The 17,056-nt window shown below is 42.1% G+C and overlaps 2 protein-coding genes and 1 long non-coding RNA gene across 10 annotated transcripts in view; 2 read left to right on the forward strand and 1 right to left on the reverse strand.

Moving 5' to 3' along the window:
• Positions 1-16,402, forward strand: part of pecam1b (platelet and endothelial cell adhesion molecule 1b) — a 52,280-nt gene extending 35,878 nt beyond the window's left edge. For 3 of the 5 annotated variants that reach the window (XM_069930056.1, XM_069930057.1, XM_069930059.1), the window contains 5 exons: positions 3,314-3,583; positions 6,110-6,349; positions 7,895-7,993; positions 10,042-10,137; positions 14,264-16,402. In XM_069930056.1, coding sequence (XP_069786157.1) covers positions 3,314-3,583; positions 6,110-6,349; positions 7,895-7,993; positions 10,042-10,109 — 677 coding nt within the window. In that variant the 3' untranslated portion in view covers positions 10,110-10,137; positions 14,264-16,402. The remainder of the gene's footprint in view (positions 1-3,313; positions 3,584-6,109; positions 6,350-7,894; positions 7,994-10,041; positions 10,138-14,263) is intronic. The other 2 variants (XM_069930058.1, XM_069930060.1) reach the window with 2 other exon arrangements.
• On the reverse strand, positions 1,587-14,292 carry LOC138759515 (uncharacterized). 2 transcript variants are annotated; one of them, XR_011354896.1, is made up of 3 exons: positions 14,246-14,292; positions 7,659-7,844; positions 1,587-2,361 (listed from the first exon to the last, which is right to left on the reverse strand). It is a non-coding gene; the product is annotated as an uncharacterized lncRNA (long non-coding RNA). The 2 variants fall into 2 exon arrangements; XR_011354895.1 differs by lacking the exon at positions 14,246-14,292 and adding an exon at positions 8,110-8,801.
• Positions 14,573-17,056, forward strand: part of LOC138759513 (retinal rod rhodopsin-sensitive cGMP 3',5'-cyclic phosphodiesterase subunit gamma) — a 29,174-nt gene continuing 26,690 nt past the window's right edge. For 2 of the 3 annotated variants that reach the window (XM_069930063.1, XM_069930062.1), the window contains exon 1: positions 14,577-14,664. The gene's annotated coding sequence lies outside the window, so the exon portion shown is untranslated. Of the gene's footprint in view, positions 14,665-17,056 lie in introns of all 3 variants that reach the window. The other variant, XM_069930064.1, reaches the window with a different exon arrangement.

The raw sequence follows: 17,056 nt of genomic DNA on the forward strand, positions 1-17,056 counted from the left end.
CCGGCCTAGACTACCGGCCTAGACTACCGGCCTAGACTACCGGCCTAGACTACCGGCCTAGACTACCGGCCTAGACTACCGGCCTAGACTACCGGCCTAGACTACCGGCCTAGACTACCGGCCTAGACTACCGGCCTAGACTACCGGCCTAGACTACCGGCCTAGACTACCGGCCTAGACTACCGGCCTAGACTACCGGCCTAGACTACCAGGCTAGACTACCAGGCTAGACTACCAGGCTAGACTACCAGGCTAGACTACCAGGCTAGACTACCAGGCTAGACTACCAGGCTAGACTACCAGGCTAGACTACCAGGCTAGACTACCAGGCTAGACTACCAGGCTATACTACCAGGCTAGACTACCAGGTTAGACTACCAGCCTAGACTACCAGGTTAGACTACCAGCCTAGACTACCAGCCTAGACTACCAGCCTAGACTACCAGCCTAGACTACCAGGCTAGACTACCAGGCTAGACTACCGGCCTAGACTACCGGCCTAGACTACCGGCCTAGACTACCGGCCTAGACTACCGGCCTAGACTACCGGCCTAGACTACCGGCCTAGACTACCGGCCTAGACTACCGGCCTAGACTACCGGCCTAGACTACCGGCCTAGACTACCGGCCTAGACTACCAGGCTAGACTACCAGGCTAGACTACCAGCCTAGACTACCAGCCTAGACTACCAGCCTAGACTACCAGCCTAGACTACCAGCCTAGACTACCAGGCTAGACTACCAGGCTAGACTACCAGGCTAGACTACCAGGCTAGACTACCAGGCTAGACTACCAGGCTAGACTACCAGGCTAGACTACCAGGCTAGACTACCAGGCTAGACTACCAGGCTAGACTACCAGGCTAGACTACCAGGCTAGACTACCAGGCTAGACTACCAGGCTAGACTACCAGGCTAGACTACCAGGCTAGACTACCAGCCTAGACTACCAGCCTAGACTACCAGCCTAGACTACCAGCCTAGACTACCAGCCTAGACTACCAGCTAGAAGGTAGCATAATCCAGCCCAATGTTTTGCTCAATAGCTTGATTTTAAACTCTCTGATTCAGCCAGTTCACTTTGCAACAGTGCAAGGTCAAATTCTAGTTGCTAAAGCCAACATGATGCCAGATTAAGTTTGTTAAAGTGGATTGAGAATCATTCTGTTTTACAAATGAATTATTTGTCTTCTCAATCTTTTTTCCACACTCACATCCCACCTAAAGGAATCCCTTACTAACCACAGGGCATCAATGGCATCCTAATCGATAGGTGCTCTGTGGTTAGTAAGGGATTTCTTTAGGTGGGATATGTGTGAGTGTGGAAAACTAAAGGTTGAACAGCATCATCCTTTTTGGTGGAGATGAACTTGAAGAAAGGGCAACTCACTTTGACTCAAGGGAAATCTGCCACTCGCATTATTTTGGGATCCACGGGAACTCCTAAAGCTCCAGTAAATGTGGGGGCATGTATGTTAGTAGCTCATGTGACTTTATTCAAAGCAGGACATGTGGTGCCATGCATTCTCCATGGAAACAAAATTGGTGACGCAAGAGGAAAATAAGTATTCAAAAGGATACCTTTATTATTATTACATAGTAGGCAAGCTAAAAAAATTGTTTATTTTTGCATTCATTGTTGAGGCCTTGTTCTGCAATGTTCCCCACTAGAAGAATTCCACAAAGGCTGTTCCACTTCCTGCTGAACAGGGTGTGTCACTGTTGGATTCTTCAGCTGGAACACAAACTATGAACTAGAATTTCTAGCAAACTTTACTTGCATCGCCAAGGAAATGCTTGTAATCATGGGTTCTTGTCTTTCTCAGGCGCACAAAAAGAAACATGTCCTGGATGCTTCAAAAATGTCCATAAGAGTATTCCCACTGTAAAATAGTCTGAACCACAAAATGGAGTTTCAGCTGCTGATCACAAAAATCGCCTTAAAATTTTCCTCTCGCTTTTCGTTCTTTGGATATAACCTATGTTGTGATTTCCTGACATATTTTACTGGTTTATTTCCCACAAAGCAAGGTGTTTTGGTGAGTCCAAGCCGACCTGGGCATGAACTCATTGCAGCTGCTCTGCAAATGTTGCTATAGAGTTGGGCATGCAGAGTCAGGATAGATGCAGGCACTGATATAGATTGAACGCATGTGGATGAACATGCTTCAACCATACAAAATGATGAAGTGCAACGTGTCATTGAAAATTCATTTTCTGCATTCGCACTTGGACATCTTCCCTGCTGACCTTGCTGCAGTCGGTGACGAACACGGTGAAAGGTGTCTCCAGGACATTGCGGCCTTGGAACAGCAGTATCATGGCAACTGAAAGCCCATCAAGCTGGTCGACAACTGAACACTGGCACAAGAGGCATCGGATATTGAGTACAAGCGAAAATAAAGGGCAAAACATTTTTAGATCAGTTGAACTAACAACATTTCAGTATCACAAAGCAATGAAAAATGCTAAATTGACTTAAAAGTTAATTTAATGTTTCTCCAACTTCCAATGCTATACAGCAAATCTGATATTATCTAGGTGTTCAGCTTGAAGTTGTCCATCATAATCCCCAATTTTTGTTCAGAAAGCAAATATTTTGAAAAATTTGTTGTCCAGTGTAATCATTGAACATGTTAACTACAGATTCCTTTCTGGTTGTGTGTGCGTTTGTCTGAATTCCCGAATCAGGAATTATTTATCAATTTAATGTCCTCAGCTGTTGAGATAAGATTTCAATTTGTAAATGTGGATCATTAATGCAGACCAATAGAACATTGCATCCCACACGGAAAATAACACCGGGTACTACTGGGTATGAATGTGCAATTGGCCTACTGTTGCTTTAAGATGAAAGTTTTGTCAAAGTCCAAGTCTTGCACTGAGTGAATTTTAGTCCGGTCATCCAAGTGACTAATAACAGTAGCCTGGGTTAGAGGCTATAAAGCCTCTTGTACAGCAGTTGCACTATTTCAAGAGCAAAATGGCATTGATGCTCAATAGGAGGATGGGGGGAAAGCTCACATTTCTTGGCCAACTAAAGGCAGTCGTGTACCTTTTGTTGGACTCTGCTATCTAGGCTGGAGCCGCCCAAGTTATTTCAATATTGAAACATTCTCCTTGTGACTGCATTTTGATTGTTGTAATATGTTGAATGTGTTTTAGGACACCAACAGATTGCTCAATAAACAATAATCTTGGAACCACTCTACACTGGTTCATTTACATGCTTGAAAATCTATATTTTTAAAAGGAAGTTTAAAAGATATATTATTTTTCAAATGTTACTTATATTTTCCTTTTGCTTCTTAAGTTCCAGTATCCAATCCTGAGATTTCTGCAAAAATTGACCATAAGATCAATGAAGCAATAATTTCAACTATTTACTGTTTGTCGCATCAAGGATCCTTGCCAATAAAATACACTTTGTATGGAAACAAAACATTACTGAAGACCTACGTTGCAGAGAGTCAGAGAAAAGCAGAATTCATAGTGCCACTAGCTATCAGAGAGTTACTCATGACCCTCAAATGCAAAGCTGAGAATGGATTTGATTCAAAGTACAGCAGAGGGCTGATTATAGGTATGAAGACTATCAATTTTCTATTCTAATTTTTTTGTGATTTTTAATTTTATCCTTTCTCTTTGAAGCAGATGCTTGCTGTGCACATTGTAAAAGGTAAATGTCCTCATACATCTCCAGCAGTATGCGTCCGCTGTGGACGAACCTAGTTCAATAAAACTCGGGTCATCCAGCACCCATGGGTGTGGAACTGGTCATCTTCGGGACTACTGGATGTTAATTTGTTTAAGCACCAACAGTTCTTTTTAGAAGTTTCTGCAGAACCTGTAACTTTTAAAGGGAATGTGGGAAACCAGACCTTGGAGAGTTCAAAAAATTTCTGAGAAGCAGAAGGTGAGCTGGATGGGATTTTGCCACAAGCAGATAGGATTTTTCTTGAAGTTCTATTATAGAGTCTGTTTACGTGCTCGCTCTGCTAATCTATTCTTGTTTAAACAAAGCCTGAATTTCAGATTCTCATCATATTTTGAAAAGAAAATCTCTATGTTTTCTTTGTTCTCTGTACGGGTACACCCGACTTACGACCATAATGTGGACCGCAGGATCGGTCGTTTCTCAGATTGGATCCATGTCAGAATTGCGTACATTTGTTCAAAAAAATAAAGAAAGAATATAAAATTTATGTAATTGATGTTGTATTTGACAGAATATAACAGGGATAGAGGCCATGTAAGAGCCAAAATGTGCAAACTTGTTAATCAGCGTCCCAGGGTCCATAGGCTGGGTGCAGCCATGTTGATTTCTGTGCATGTGCGGTTCACGTATTGGAGGTTAGTTGGTACATTTGTAAGAGTTAAGCGCCCTAATGATGTTGAATTCATGCCCTTAACACTCATGCATGTGCCAAACAAACTCCAATATGCAAACCGCGCATGCATCAACCAAAGACTCACGCATGTGCACAGTCATCAAGATGGCCGCCCCCAGCCTACTGACCCATGACGTTGACTAACAACGTAAGTATGCACATTTTGGCTCCTACATTCCCTCTGTCCCTGTTATATTTTGTCAAATACAACATAAACCATGTAAATTTTATAATTTTTCTTTATATTTTTAAACAAATATTTGGTCGGATGTGTGAATGGATGTAAGTTCCAAGTCGGGGAATACCTGTAGTTTCTTTGTATTCACCAACCCTCCTCATTTCTATGCTGAGACACTTCCAGGTTCATGAGCACTTGCAAATGGAATCCACTCCCTTTAGCAACGTGACCTTACACTTCAATTCCTTCTCATCTTATTTAAAGAGCTCTTTAGCTCCTACCTCATTGTCACCTAAAATAAATTATTGTCACATAATACTACATTTGGAATGTAACATGCATGACAGTAGTTAAATTTGCCCACTGTCAGGAAGACAGAGTTGCCACTTTGCCAAGCGCTCCTCCCAGAAAATCTACTTGGTGTTATTTTATTTTCTTGGCAGTGCTTTAGTGAAGCAAGTATGTTAAAGAGCGTACATAAACCAACTGTTATTGGGATTCCACCCAAAAGATAGCTTCTAACTGCTCTCTTTCAACATGGTAGTGGCTGCGTCACCTTTCCTGCAAGTCAGTTGTGCTTCTACCACCCACCTTCCTCCTTCCTACACAGATCCTTGAATTCTTAATGCCCTGCGGCTCTGGGTGATCCATGAATACTACTGATACAGTTGTAACCAATATTTTCCTTTTGTCACTGGGAAAAGATAAGTTAAGGGTGTTAAACTTCATCCTTTGCTCAAGGGACTCCAGCAGAGATTGAGGGGCAGCTCAAATACATTGCATGTTTTACAAGATTAGCTCATCAAACCAGGGAATTGTGACATTTCAAACACTAGAAGGCTCTTATGAATCTATGAGTGCATTTGTAAAGACAAAGTTTCTGCTGTAATTTAATTTGCGAAATATCATCTATGCTTTCGATCTGGTTGTAAGATGACACACCAACATACTCATTTGCAATGTAGCTTAAAAAAACAAATCATAGAGAACTCTTTGTAACATGGGTTAAGATCATTACTGGGTACAATGAGAATCAAATCATTACTGAAAAAACAGCCCCCCGCCCCCTCCCCCCGCCACCCCCCTACTATCTGCCTCTTAATATTATGACAGATTAACAATAGGATTGAAATACTTGGCAAGGCACACCTTTGCAACGGAGATTCTTCTATTGGACAGATTTAAGATGTTTTGACAGACAAGAGATTAATGGTTAGAGGAATGAGGATACGGCACCAGCAACTGGGGTTCGAATCCAGTGCAGTTATGGAGTTTGTATGTTCTCCGGGTATTACGGGTTCCGCCCACCGTTCAAAACATATGGTAGTTGGAGGTTAATTGGGTGGCATGGGTTCATGCACATACTGTGCATGTCGAAAAATTTAATATCAGGAAATTAAATATATTTATTTCCTCATTAATATCCATTTTCAAGTCAGATATAACCATTCAGAAAGCATAGAATTCCCAGGACTAAATCTTAAAATATATACTTTTTAAAGACCGTGCGCTAAAATTTCTGTTCTGAATTTCTTTTCAGATTTGTCCGTTAGATTGACCTCAAATCCAGACCCTCCGGTTCTGGGTCAACAACTTACCCTCAATTGTACTGTGACTTATGAAACTACAGAAGTCTACAGGTGGCATTTTGTGTTCCCAGATAAGAATGTGACCAACACTACAGAGGGTAACCAATTCATTATCGAGACAGCAAACACAGGGGGGTACTACTGTTCAATGCATGGTCACCTTAGCAACAGGATTGAAGTACCAGAGCAAGGTAAAGTCCTTCTTAGGCAATTCATCAATTGTTGAAATCTGAATTCCTTCTGTGGTGAAGATTTTCACGTTTATAAAGGAAGACGCAATGCTGACAATTTAAATATCATTTTATATTCTCATTTTTAGCTTTTTTTAAAGATTAAATATCCACCCTGCAACTACTGGCAAACATACCTTGAATAAGGCTGTCAATTTAGAGTCACTTCAGGATTAACTGCCAAGTTCAAAAATATGTGTATTGCATATTAACAATCCTGACTCTGCAGACTTTGAATCAGTGAATTGTTTTGGCACAGAAGGCAATCCACCAACAATGGAGATACGGCTCTTACTGGACCTGTCCCATTATCCCATTTACTGATCTTTCCCTAAAACGGAATTATTCTCTGTTGTGTCTTTCCAGCTCATTTTGTTTTGCTGCTGTGATCGATTCTGTTTGAACACCACTGCCTGTAATGAATTCCAGATCTCTGTGAATCATTGTTCAGAAAAATTTTTTCCCCTTGCTTTCTTGATTTTTCTTTACACCCCAAATTCAGTCTGTGCCTTCTGGTTCTTGAACCATCTGCTTCCTTCTTTTTATCCTGTCTCAACCAGCCATGATTTTGCACACCCCTATCAAATCTCCTGTCAATTTTTTTTCGCTTCAAGGAGAACTACCCAAGCCTCTCCCATCCAACAAACTTTTACCACAAACCTTTATTCCTGGAGCCATTCAAGTAACTCTTTCCTGCGCCCATCCCAGTGCTTCTACCAACTTCCTAAGCTGTTGTGACCAGAACAAGGCACAATACTTCACTGTGGCCTTCTCTGTGTTTAATGAGTAAATTTCTTGTTTTCTTTTTAACTTCCTGCTTTTGTTCAATGAGCGACTTTCTCAAAATGTATTTATTCATTTCTGAAGCATGCAAATCAATGCAACGTCAAAATTTGTCATTCCAAATGATGAAGACAGTGGATTGGAGTGACAAGTAGGTTGAACTATGTGTGTGGGTGGCTGAAGTTCCAGATGGGCTTTTTATGGAAATCCAGTACTTTTAGATCCCATTACTGTCTCTGTTGTTTGTAAATCCCAGGTTTATTTATTCATTAGTCGAATTTAAATGTCCCACTTGCCATGTTGAGCTTCAAAGTCATATTTTGAGATCAATGACGCACAACTTTGTCAGGTTGTCAGTAACTTAACCGCAATGTATCCCAATTCAATCATTTTAACCCACTCAAGCCTCTTTTCCTGCACACCAGTTAAAACTGTGTCATCACATCATTGCTGTCTCTCAATCATTCCACCAAAATTCATCACTCACCTGTGTCTGCACCAAATTTCATCTGTTCCCTTTTGACTCATTCAACCCCTATCCATTTGGAGTTGAACTTAGGAAGCAGGAGTGCCTCTTGCCTCTGTTCCACCATTTAATAAATTCATGCCTGTTCCAGCTTAGTCCTCAACGCTTGTTTCCTGCTTTGATTGCGGCCTGGAATCGATTCAACAACTTGTATGCAACAGAAAGAAAACAATGATCTGTATGGTACTACTTTTCAGATTCCAATAACCAGTCATTGACCATTGGTGTCTGTATAGGACCCATTATGATGTTCATTTTGGTTGCTGGGTTGATTTGTTATTGCTGTGAAACTAAAGGTATGTAACTCAAAACAAAATATTCTTTGAGTTTAATTTCACTTGATTTTACTTCCACCTGTGGTTTTGGCTGTAATATTAATTTTATTTATAATTTTTAAATAAATGATATTTACCTTCAAGACATCTAACTCCATGAGCAAATTGGCACTCATTTTTTTTCTTCTCAAATTATATTCCTCGTTCCCCTAATTTGAGATAAAATGTGTGTTTTTTTTAAAAACAAGGTCTTATTTTCTGATATAAAATATGAAATGTTTTTAACTGAGCAGCGTGTGCAGCTCTGGTTCACCACTCTACGGTGTGCATTGACCTGATTTGGATACAGACGATTGGCTAAGCTTACTTTCAACACTAGGGAGTCAGCCTGCAAGGTGGAGAAGACCCAATGAAAGCTGTCAGCTCTCACAGAATTTTGACAATCAGACATTTAAAAGCAGTCAGGCGGCTTTAAATAACATTTTTTTAAATGAATTTAATTAAGAGCTGCCTAATTCCTAGAAATTAATTTAAAATATCTTGATCATAAAGAGGAACTTGCGTTTTCTACACAAGATTCATGTGACTGAGGTCATGATTCTTTTGCCAGCTATTGATGGGGTCAAGTACCCCAGAGACTAGATATCATGTGCGTTGATTGAACCCTTCAGCTCATTATATTGTGGTGGGATTCAGCAGTAGAGCATGAGGGTCACGTGCGCCAGTTTGTCTCTGACTTCCTTGTTCCAATGCTGAGGCACGGCAACATTAGCTGGACCACAAAGAGAATAGATGTATCAACGTGGGACTACCGGCCTAGACTAGCGGCCTAGACTAGCGGCCTAGACTGCCGGCCTAGACTGCCGGCCTAGACTGCCGGCCTAGACTGCCGGCCTAGACTGCCGGCCTAGACTGCCGGCCTAGACTGCCGGCTAGACTGCCGGCCTAGACTGCCGGCCTAGACTGCCGGCCTAGACTGCCGGCCTAGACTGCCGGACTAGACTGCCGGCCTAGACTGCCGGCCTAGACTGCCGGCCTAGACTGCCGGCCTAGACTGCCGGCCTAGACTGCCGGCCTAGACTGCCGGCCTAGACTGCCGGCCTAGACTGCCGGCCTAGACTGCCGGCCTAGACTGCCGGCCTAGACTGCCGGCCTAGACTGCCGGCCTAGACTGCCGGCCTAGACTGCCGGCCTAGACTGCCGGCCTAGACTGCCGGCCTAGACTGCCGGCCTAGACTGCCGGCCTAGACTACCAGCTAGAAGGTAGCATAATCCAGCCCAATGTTTTGCTCATTAGCTTGATTTTAAACTTTCTGATTCAGCCAGCTCACTTTGCAACAGTGCAAGGTCAAATTCTAGTTGCTAAAGCCAATGTGATGCCAGATTAAGTTTGTTAAAGTGGATTGAGAATCATTCTGTTTTACAAATGAATTATTTGTCTTCTCAATCTTTTTTCCACACTCACATCCCACCTAAAGGAATCCCTTACTAACCACAGGGCACCAATGGCATCCTAATCGATAGGTGTTCTGTGGTTAGTAAGGGATTTCTTTAGGTGAGATGTGTGTGAGTGTGGAAAACTAAAGGTTGAACAGCATCATCCTTTTTGGTGGAGATGAACTTGAAGAAAGGGAGACTCACTTTGACTCAAGGGATATCTGCCACTCGCATTATTTTGGGATCCACGGGAACTCCTAAAGCTCCAGTAAATTTGGGGTACAGATGTTAGTAGCTCATGTGAGTTCACTCGTCTTTATTCAAAGCAGGACATGTGGTGCCATGGAGTCTCCATGGAAACAAAATTGGTGATGCAAGAGGAAAATAAGTATTCAAAAGAATACCTTTATTATTATTACATAGTAGGCAAGCTAATTGTTTATTTTTTGCATTCATTGAGGCCTTGTTCTGCAATGTTCCCCACTAGAAGAATTCCACAAAGGCTGTTCCACTTCCTGCTGAACAGGGTGTGTCACTGTTGGATTCTTCAGCTGGAACACAAACTATGAACTAGAATTTCTAGCAAACTTTACTTGCATAGCCAAGGAATCATGGGTTCTTGTCTTCCTCAGGTGCAAGAAAAAAAACATGTCCTGGATGCTTAAAAAATGTCAATATGAGTATTCCCACTGTAAAATAGTCTGAGCCACAAAATCCACTTAATCCAGGTATTGATCTTTCACTTACTTCATTAAAATTGTACTGCATTGATGTTACTTTCCATAAAATGTGGATTAAGAAGCTGAAATCTTAATGGCCTGTGAACCTTGGAGCTTTATGCCCCTCCGCTTTTCCACCTCGAACTGCCTGAGTATATTTTTCATTGTTGCTTGTTAACTTTCTTTGGTCAGTCAAAAAAAAATATTTGTAGGTTTCAGATTTATTGTCAGAATTCATACGTGAAATCACATACATCCCTGAGATTCTGTTTCCTTTGAACGAGGCAGATTTAGCACTAATTAGTAGTGCAAAAAGAAACTGTACACAACATACACATACACTGTAAACATAATGAATGTAAACAGACTGTGCAAAACAGAGAGAATTAAAAAAATCAATAAAGTGCACAAGTAAGAGTCCTTAAATGATGAGTTTGTTGTTGAGGAGCCTGATGGTGCTATTCCTGAACCTGGTGGTGCAAGTCTTGTGGCATCTATACCTCTTTCCTGATGGTAGCAATGAGAACAGAGCATGTGCTGGGTGCTGTGGATCCTTGAAGATTACTGCTGCTCTCAGACAGCAGCGTTCCCTGCAGATGTCTTCGATAGTGGGTAGGGTTTTTGCCTGTGATGTCCTGGGCTATGTCCAGTACCTTTTTGGAGGGCTTTATGCTCAAAGGTATTAGTGTCCCCATATTCAAACCTTGATACAGCCGGTCACCACACTCTCTACAACATATCTGTAGAGATTTGCCAGAATTTCTGGTGTCATTCCAAAATTCAGCAAACTCCTGAGGAAGTAGAGATGCTGACGTGCTCTCTTCATGATGCCATTTCCCTTGCTGAAGTCAATAATCAGTGCAAGGTTGTTGGTGGTGCACCATTCAGCTAAGTTTTCAATCTCCATCCTGTACACTGACTCATCCCCTTCCTTTATCCAATCCTCTACCGTGGTATCCTCGGCAAATTTGTGGATGGTGTTATTTGTCATACTGTATAAAGTGAGTAGAGCAGGGGGGTTTATTGAGTTTAATAACTCATTGTTGTAAGTCCAAAAAATGCCTGAAAAACATGATCCTTCAAGAAATTGGGATGTGCTGTTACTGGGCTTCTCCTCCAGGAAAAACAAGGACTGGTTCGACGAAAATAACCAGGAAATCCAGGAGCTGCTGGCAAAGAAGTGAGCTGCCCACCAGGCTCACCTTGCAAAGCTGTCCTGGCCAGAGAAGAAACGAGCCTTCTGTTGCGCATGCAGCCATCTTCAGTGCAAACTCCGGGAGATCCAAAATGAGTGGTGGACTAGTCTCGCCAAACGAACCCAGCTCAGCGCGGACATTGGTGACTTCAGGTGTTTTTAACGAGACTCTATAGGCTGTGTACGGTCCCTCACCCCAAGTCCAAAGCCCGCTGCGCAGCTCAGACGGCAAAGTCCTCCTCAGCGACATGATCTCCATCCTCAACCGATGGTAAAAAAAAACACTTGCAATCTCTTTTCAGTGCTAACCGCTCAGTCCAAGAATCCGCCCTGCTCCAGCTCCCTCAACAGACCTTAAGGTTAGAGCTAGATGAGGTCCTCCACCGGGAAGAGACATATAAGGCAATTGAACAACTGAAAAGTGGCAAAGCAGCAGATATGGATGGAATCCCCCCCAGAGGTCTGGAAGGCTGGTGGCAAAACTCTGCATGCCAAACTGCATGAGTTTTTCAAGCTCTGCTGGGACCAAGGAAAGCTGCCTCAGGACCTTCGTGATGCCATCATCATCACCCTGTACAAAAATAAAGGCGAGAAATCAGACTGCTCAAACTACAGGGGAATCATGCTGCTCTCCATTACAGGCAAAATCTTCGCTAGGATTCTCCTAAATAGAATAATACCTAGTGTCGCCGAAAATGTTCTCCTAGAATCACAGTGCGGCTTTACAGAGGAACTACTGACATGGTCTTTGCCCTCAGACAAAGGACTCTACTTCACCTTTGTTGACCACACCAAAGCCTTCGGCACCGTGAGCAGGAAAGGGCTTTGGCAAATACTAGAGCGCCTCAGATGCCCCCCAAAGTTCCTCAACATGGTTATCCAACTGCACGAAAACCAACAAGGTCAGGACAGATACAGCAATGAGCTCTCTGAACCCTTCTCCATTAACAATGGCGTGAAGCAAGGCTGCGTTCTCGCACCAACCCTCTTTTCAATCTTCTTCAGCATGATGCTGAAACAAGCCATGAAAGACCTCAACAATGAAGATGCTGTTTACATCCGGTACCGCACGGATGGCAGTCTCTTCAATCTGAGGCGCCTGCAAGCTCACACCAAGACACAAGAGCAACTTGTCCGTGAACTACTCTTTGCAGACGATGCCGCTTTAGTTGCCCATTCAGAGCCAGCTCTTCAGCGCTTGACGTCCTGTTTTGCGGAAACTGCCAAAATGTTTGGCCTGGAAGTCAGCCTGAAGAAAACTGAGGTCCTCCATCAGCCAGCTCCCCACCATGACTACCAGCCCCCCCACATCTCCATCGGGCACACAAAACTCAAAACGGTCAACCAGTTTACCTATCTCGGCTGCACCATTTCATCGGATGCAAGGATCGACAACGAGATAGACAACAGACTCGCCAAGGCAAATAGCGCCTTTGGAAGACTACACAAAAGAGTCTGGAAAAACAACCAACTGAAAAACCTCACAAAGATTAGCATATACAGAGCCGTTGTCATACCCACACTCCTGTTCAGCTCCGAACATGGGTCCACTACTGGCATCACCTACGGCTCCTAGAACACTTCCACCAGCGTTGTCTCCACTCCATCCTCAACGTTCATTGGAGCGACTTCATCTCCAACATCGAAGTACTCGAGATGGGAGAGGCTGACAGCATCGAATCCACGCTGCTGAAGATCCAACTGCGCTGGGTAGGTCACATCTCCAGAATGGAGGACCATCGCCTTCCCAAGATCGTGTTATATGGCGAGCTCTCCACTGGCCACCGTGACAGAGGTGCACCAAAGAAGAGGTACAAGGACTGCCTAAAGAAATCTCTTGGTGCCTGCCACATTGACCACCGCCAGTGGGCTGATATCACCTCAAGCTGTGCATCTTGGCGCCTCACAGTTCGGCAGGCACAACCTCCTTTGAAGAAGACCGCAGAGCCCACCTCACTGACAAAAGACAAAGGAGGAAAAACCCAACACCCAACCCCATCCAACCAATTTTCCCTTGCAACCTCTGCAACCGTGTCTGCCTGTCCCGCATCGGACTTGTCAGCCACAAACAAGCCTGCAGCTGACGTGGACATTACCCCTCCATAAATCTTCATCCGCGAAGTCAAGCCAAAGAAGAAAAGAAAGAAGAAACTAGGTAGCATTGGGAACTTACTTGAAGTGAAGCTGAAATTCCACAAAGACCTTTTGACAGGTCTTTGATGTTGGAGAGAATATAGATTGCAATTTTCAATATAGCACAATTTCCTTTTGTGGACCCATGTGATTCCTACAGCAACATGACCAAGATCACACATTATTTAACACCTTGGTGCATACAAGCTGCCTGTAGCTTACTACATTAAATTACACTCTTGTTCTCCATCTTTCATCTCTATATTGTGGCAACAAATTTCAGCAAGTTTCAGGACCACCATAGTTTTTCATTTCTTCCTTGGCTCTTAGCGATGTAGTGTGGAAACGGGCTCTTCTGGCCCACAAACCCAGGCCGCTCAAACACACCAATTAACTTACAAACCCCGTAGTTGTTTGGATGGTGAGATGAAACTGGACCATGTGGAGGAAACCCACACAGGTTATGTGGAGAATGTACAAACTCCTTACAGACAACACCAGATTGTGGCGCTAGCATTATGCTAACCGCTATGCCAAATGTGCTCCCCATTAATTCAACTGACCTCAAACTATGTTCAGATTTACAGTTTTCATTCTAAACCTAAAAAAAAATAATCACCATTTATCATTATTTAAAACACTGCAACTCACAGGGAAATAATTTGAATCTTAAACATCAAATAATATACATTATCTAATCATTATGGTTAATTTTGTAATTAATCCCAGCCTTAAATAATATTTTGAGTTTGAGTGCTGTTTCTCCAAAGATACTTTCTTTAAATAAACCTCTTTTTTTCCCCACAGGTTCAAAGTCATGTTATCTTGGCAGTTTGTTATCTTCAATCACAACATCATTTGATCCAGGAAATTCTATACAACCATCATGACCATTATTGCCAAATAATACGGGTTATATCAGACCATTATTGCCAAATAATACGGGTTATGTCAGAGCAGCGCACTGGTCTTTGATAAGTCGCTTTCTTCACTCTTTAGTCAGTGGGCTATTTTACGTTCTACCAATTTTGATTGAAATGGCAGTGATTTCAGACCCAACCATCAATCATGGCTGAGATGTGACCTTTCAGGACAATACAACGGCAGCCATTCCTACAAGACTGAAGCTGCTAAGAAACTGGAGAGATTGGATTAACGTTTTAGTATAGTTTGACCACAGTTTCAGATTTTGAACTTCCAAGATTCAGGTATGAAGGCGATGTTGAGTCCTCACCATTAGTTGCTTCCTGCTGTCTGCACAAGATCACAAGTCTATTTGCAATACATTCATTAATGAAATCATCTATATTCCTCAGAATCGCAACCCTCTCTGCAAGATGTGTGGGTCTGATTTTTAACCTATTTCTTCCATTTTACATACAATGCCAATACCTCCAGTGATATGCAAGTAAAGGTTGGAACATTACAAGAAAAGTGCTAAAGAATCCCAGCCAGTTTGATAAACCAATTGATGTTACCTATTTCATGTTGAAACATTTTGGCAAGTTGGATGAACTGAATGATTTCTATTTTAGAGTTTATTTGGCTCGGGGAGGGGGGAAACTACATTAATTAAAACAATACTAATATTGACAGCAATTCACTCTGTTTTCTCAAAGTGTTCAAAAAACTTACATGCTCCTAATGATGAAGTAGGGTTAATTTTATTTTGGGATTTAATTTAGGGTGAGCTCCAGAGGAGAAAAGTAAGATTATTGAACCCAGCAAACTGAGAGTTTACCTCCCATACTTTGCCATAATGTTTCCTTTGTATTTGCATTATATTTCATGTTCATTTATCATCTGATTTGCTGATACAATCTGATCCACGATGCAGAACAGTGCAAAACGCATGTACAGGCATAACATACGCACAGACAAATGATACGTATGCACAGTACCTATGTCAAGATACAAAAAAGAATTATTCATAAAAAGTAGAGTTATTTTAGCAGCTGCCTGTGGGAAGAAGCTGTTCCTTAGCTTGGTGGTTCTGCATCTCTTTCCCAATGGGAGTAGCACGCGGTCCACCCTGATTTTTGTGGGCCCTCTTTAAACAAGATCCCTGTTAATCTCTGAGACAGTTTTTAAGAATAATTTCACTTGGATGGATTGGATAGATCGACATCACGAAGGCTTCCCTTGTTGTTTCCCCAAGCTCGACGGTTTGGGAGCAGTAGATGCATGCCTTCCAAGAAAGACCTTGCTTATTCTTCTCATTGATCAACCCATGCTAATGTTGGTAACAGTGGAGCTCCACCGATCCAGGCAGATGTCAGGCTGCTAGGACGTTTGCTTTAGATCTCTCATTAAACCATTTATGATGAACTGTTTTGTTACAAAGTTGTATATATTTTCTTGTAGGAAAAACCTTACCTTTGTCTCCAGACGCAAATGGCAGAGCTTACCTCAGTTGCATGATGGTCCAGAATCTATACACAGCATTCATATCCATGTTCAAACTGACCTTACCTTTCAAGACAGGATATGCACAGATCTGCACTGTTAAAATCATAACTAACAAACCTTATCAATATTAGATGACTGGTATTAAATTATATATGATTAATTTACTATTCTCTTTCGGTGTTTGCAAGGCTATATTCATAAAACCATTGAGAAGGAGTGCACAATACTCGCAAAATAGGGTAAGAATTTCAACTTGCTGAAGATGATAACAGGGCAATCAAAATGGAATTTTGCCATTACCTTTGCAATAGGTATATACGTGGAGAGTTGCAGACATGTTAAGCTGATGCTAATACCAGCAATTGGCAGGTTTTTTTAAAAAAAACATTAATCTTCTGTACAGCTTTGATCCTTTAATAGTATGTTTCATTTCAGCTACACTCTTGTATTGAGATGTTGAAATTGTATCTCAAAATATAAATATTATGTGCATATGAAAGATTTATTTTGGTCATGTATATTAAAGGCAATTCTTTATATTATGCAGTTGCTGTATTTTCCACATTAATGTAATTTCAGTGTATATTTGCTATCAAGTCAGTTGCAGTCCCATCACAAATGCACTACCAGAGTTTTGGATTCAAAGTTTGTTTTATTGACTGTTCAGGGGCTTTCTGGTAGGTCAGGTAAGTCCAGCAGGTTTGCGCACGTACACACACACATGATTAAATATGCAAAATATTATTATTTTATATTCTGCTCAGTTTTGATGGTTAATTTGATACAGGTATACAAAATTGTGCAGGGTATAAATAGGATAAATGCAAGCAAACTTTGTCCACTGAGATTGGATGAGACAAGAACCAGATGACATGGGTTAAGGGTGAAAATTATTTAAGGGGAACATTAGTGGGAACTCCTCTCCGAGAATGTGGAGCGAGATGCCAGTAAGGGTGGTAGATGTGGATTTGATGTCAATATTTGAGAAGATTGGATAGGTATGTGAATGGGAGTGGTATGGAGAGCTATGGTCTGGGGGTGCATGCTAAATAAATAGTTTGGCATGGACCAGATGGGACAAAAAGCCTGTTTCTGGGCATTCTAGGTTTCCAACTTATTGTTAGTGGATATGGTTGGTTGGCACAGTTAACCTAGCAGTTAATGCATTGCTGTTACAGCGCCAGCCATTGC

The sequence above is a fragment of the Narcine bancroftii genome, chromosome 3 (assembly GCF_036971445.1).
Source record: "Narcine bancroftii isolate sNarBan1 chromosome 3, sNarBan1.hap1, whole genome shotgun sequence".
NCBI classification, from domain to species: domain Eukaryota; kingdom Metazoa; phylum Chordata; class Chondrichthyes; order Torpediniformes; family Narcinidae; genus Narcine; species Narcine bancroftii.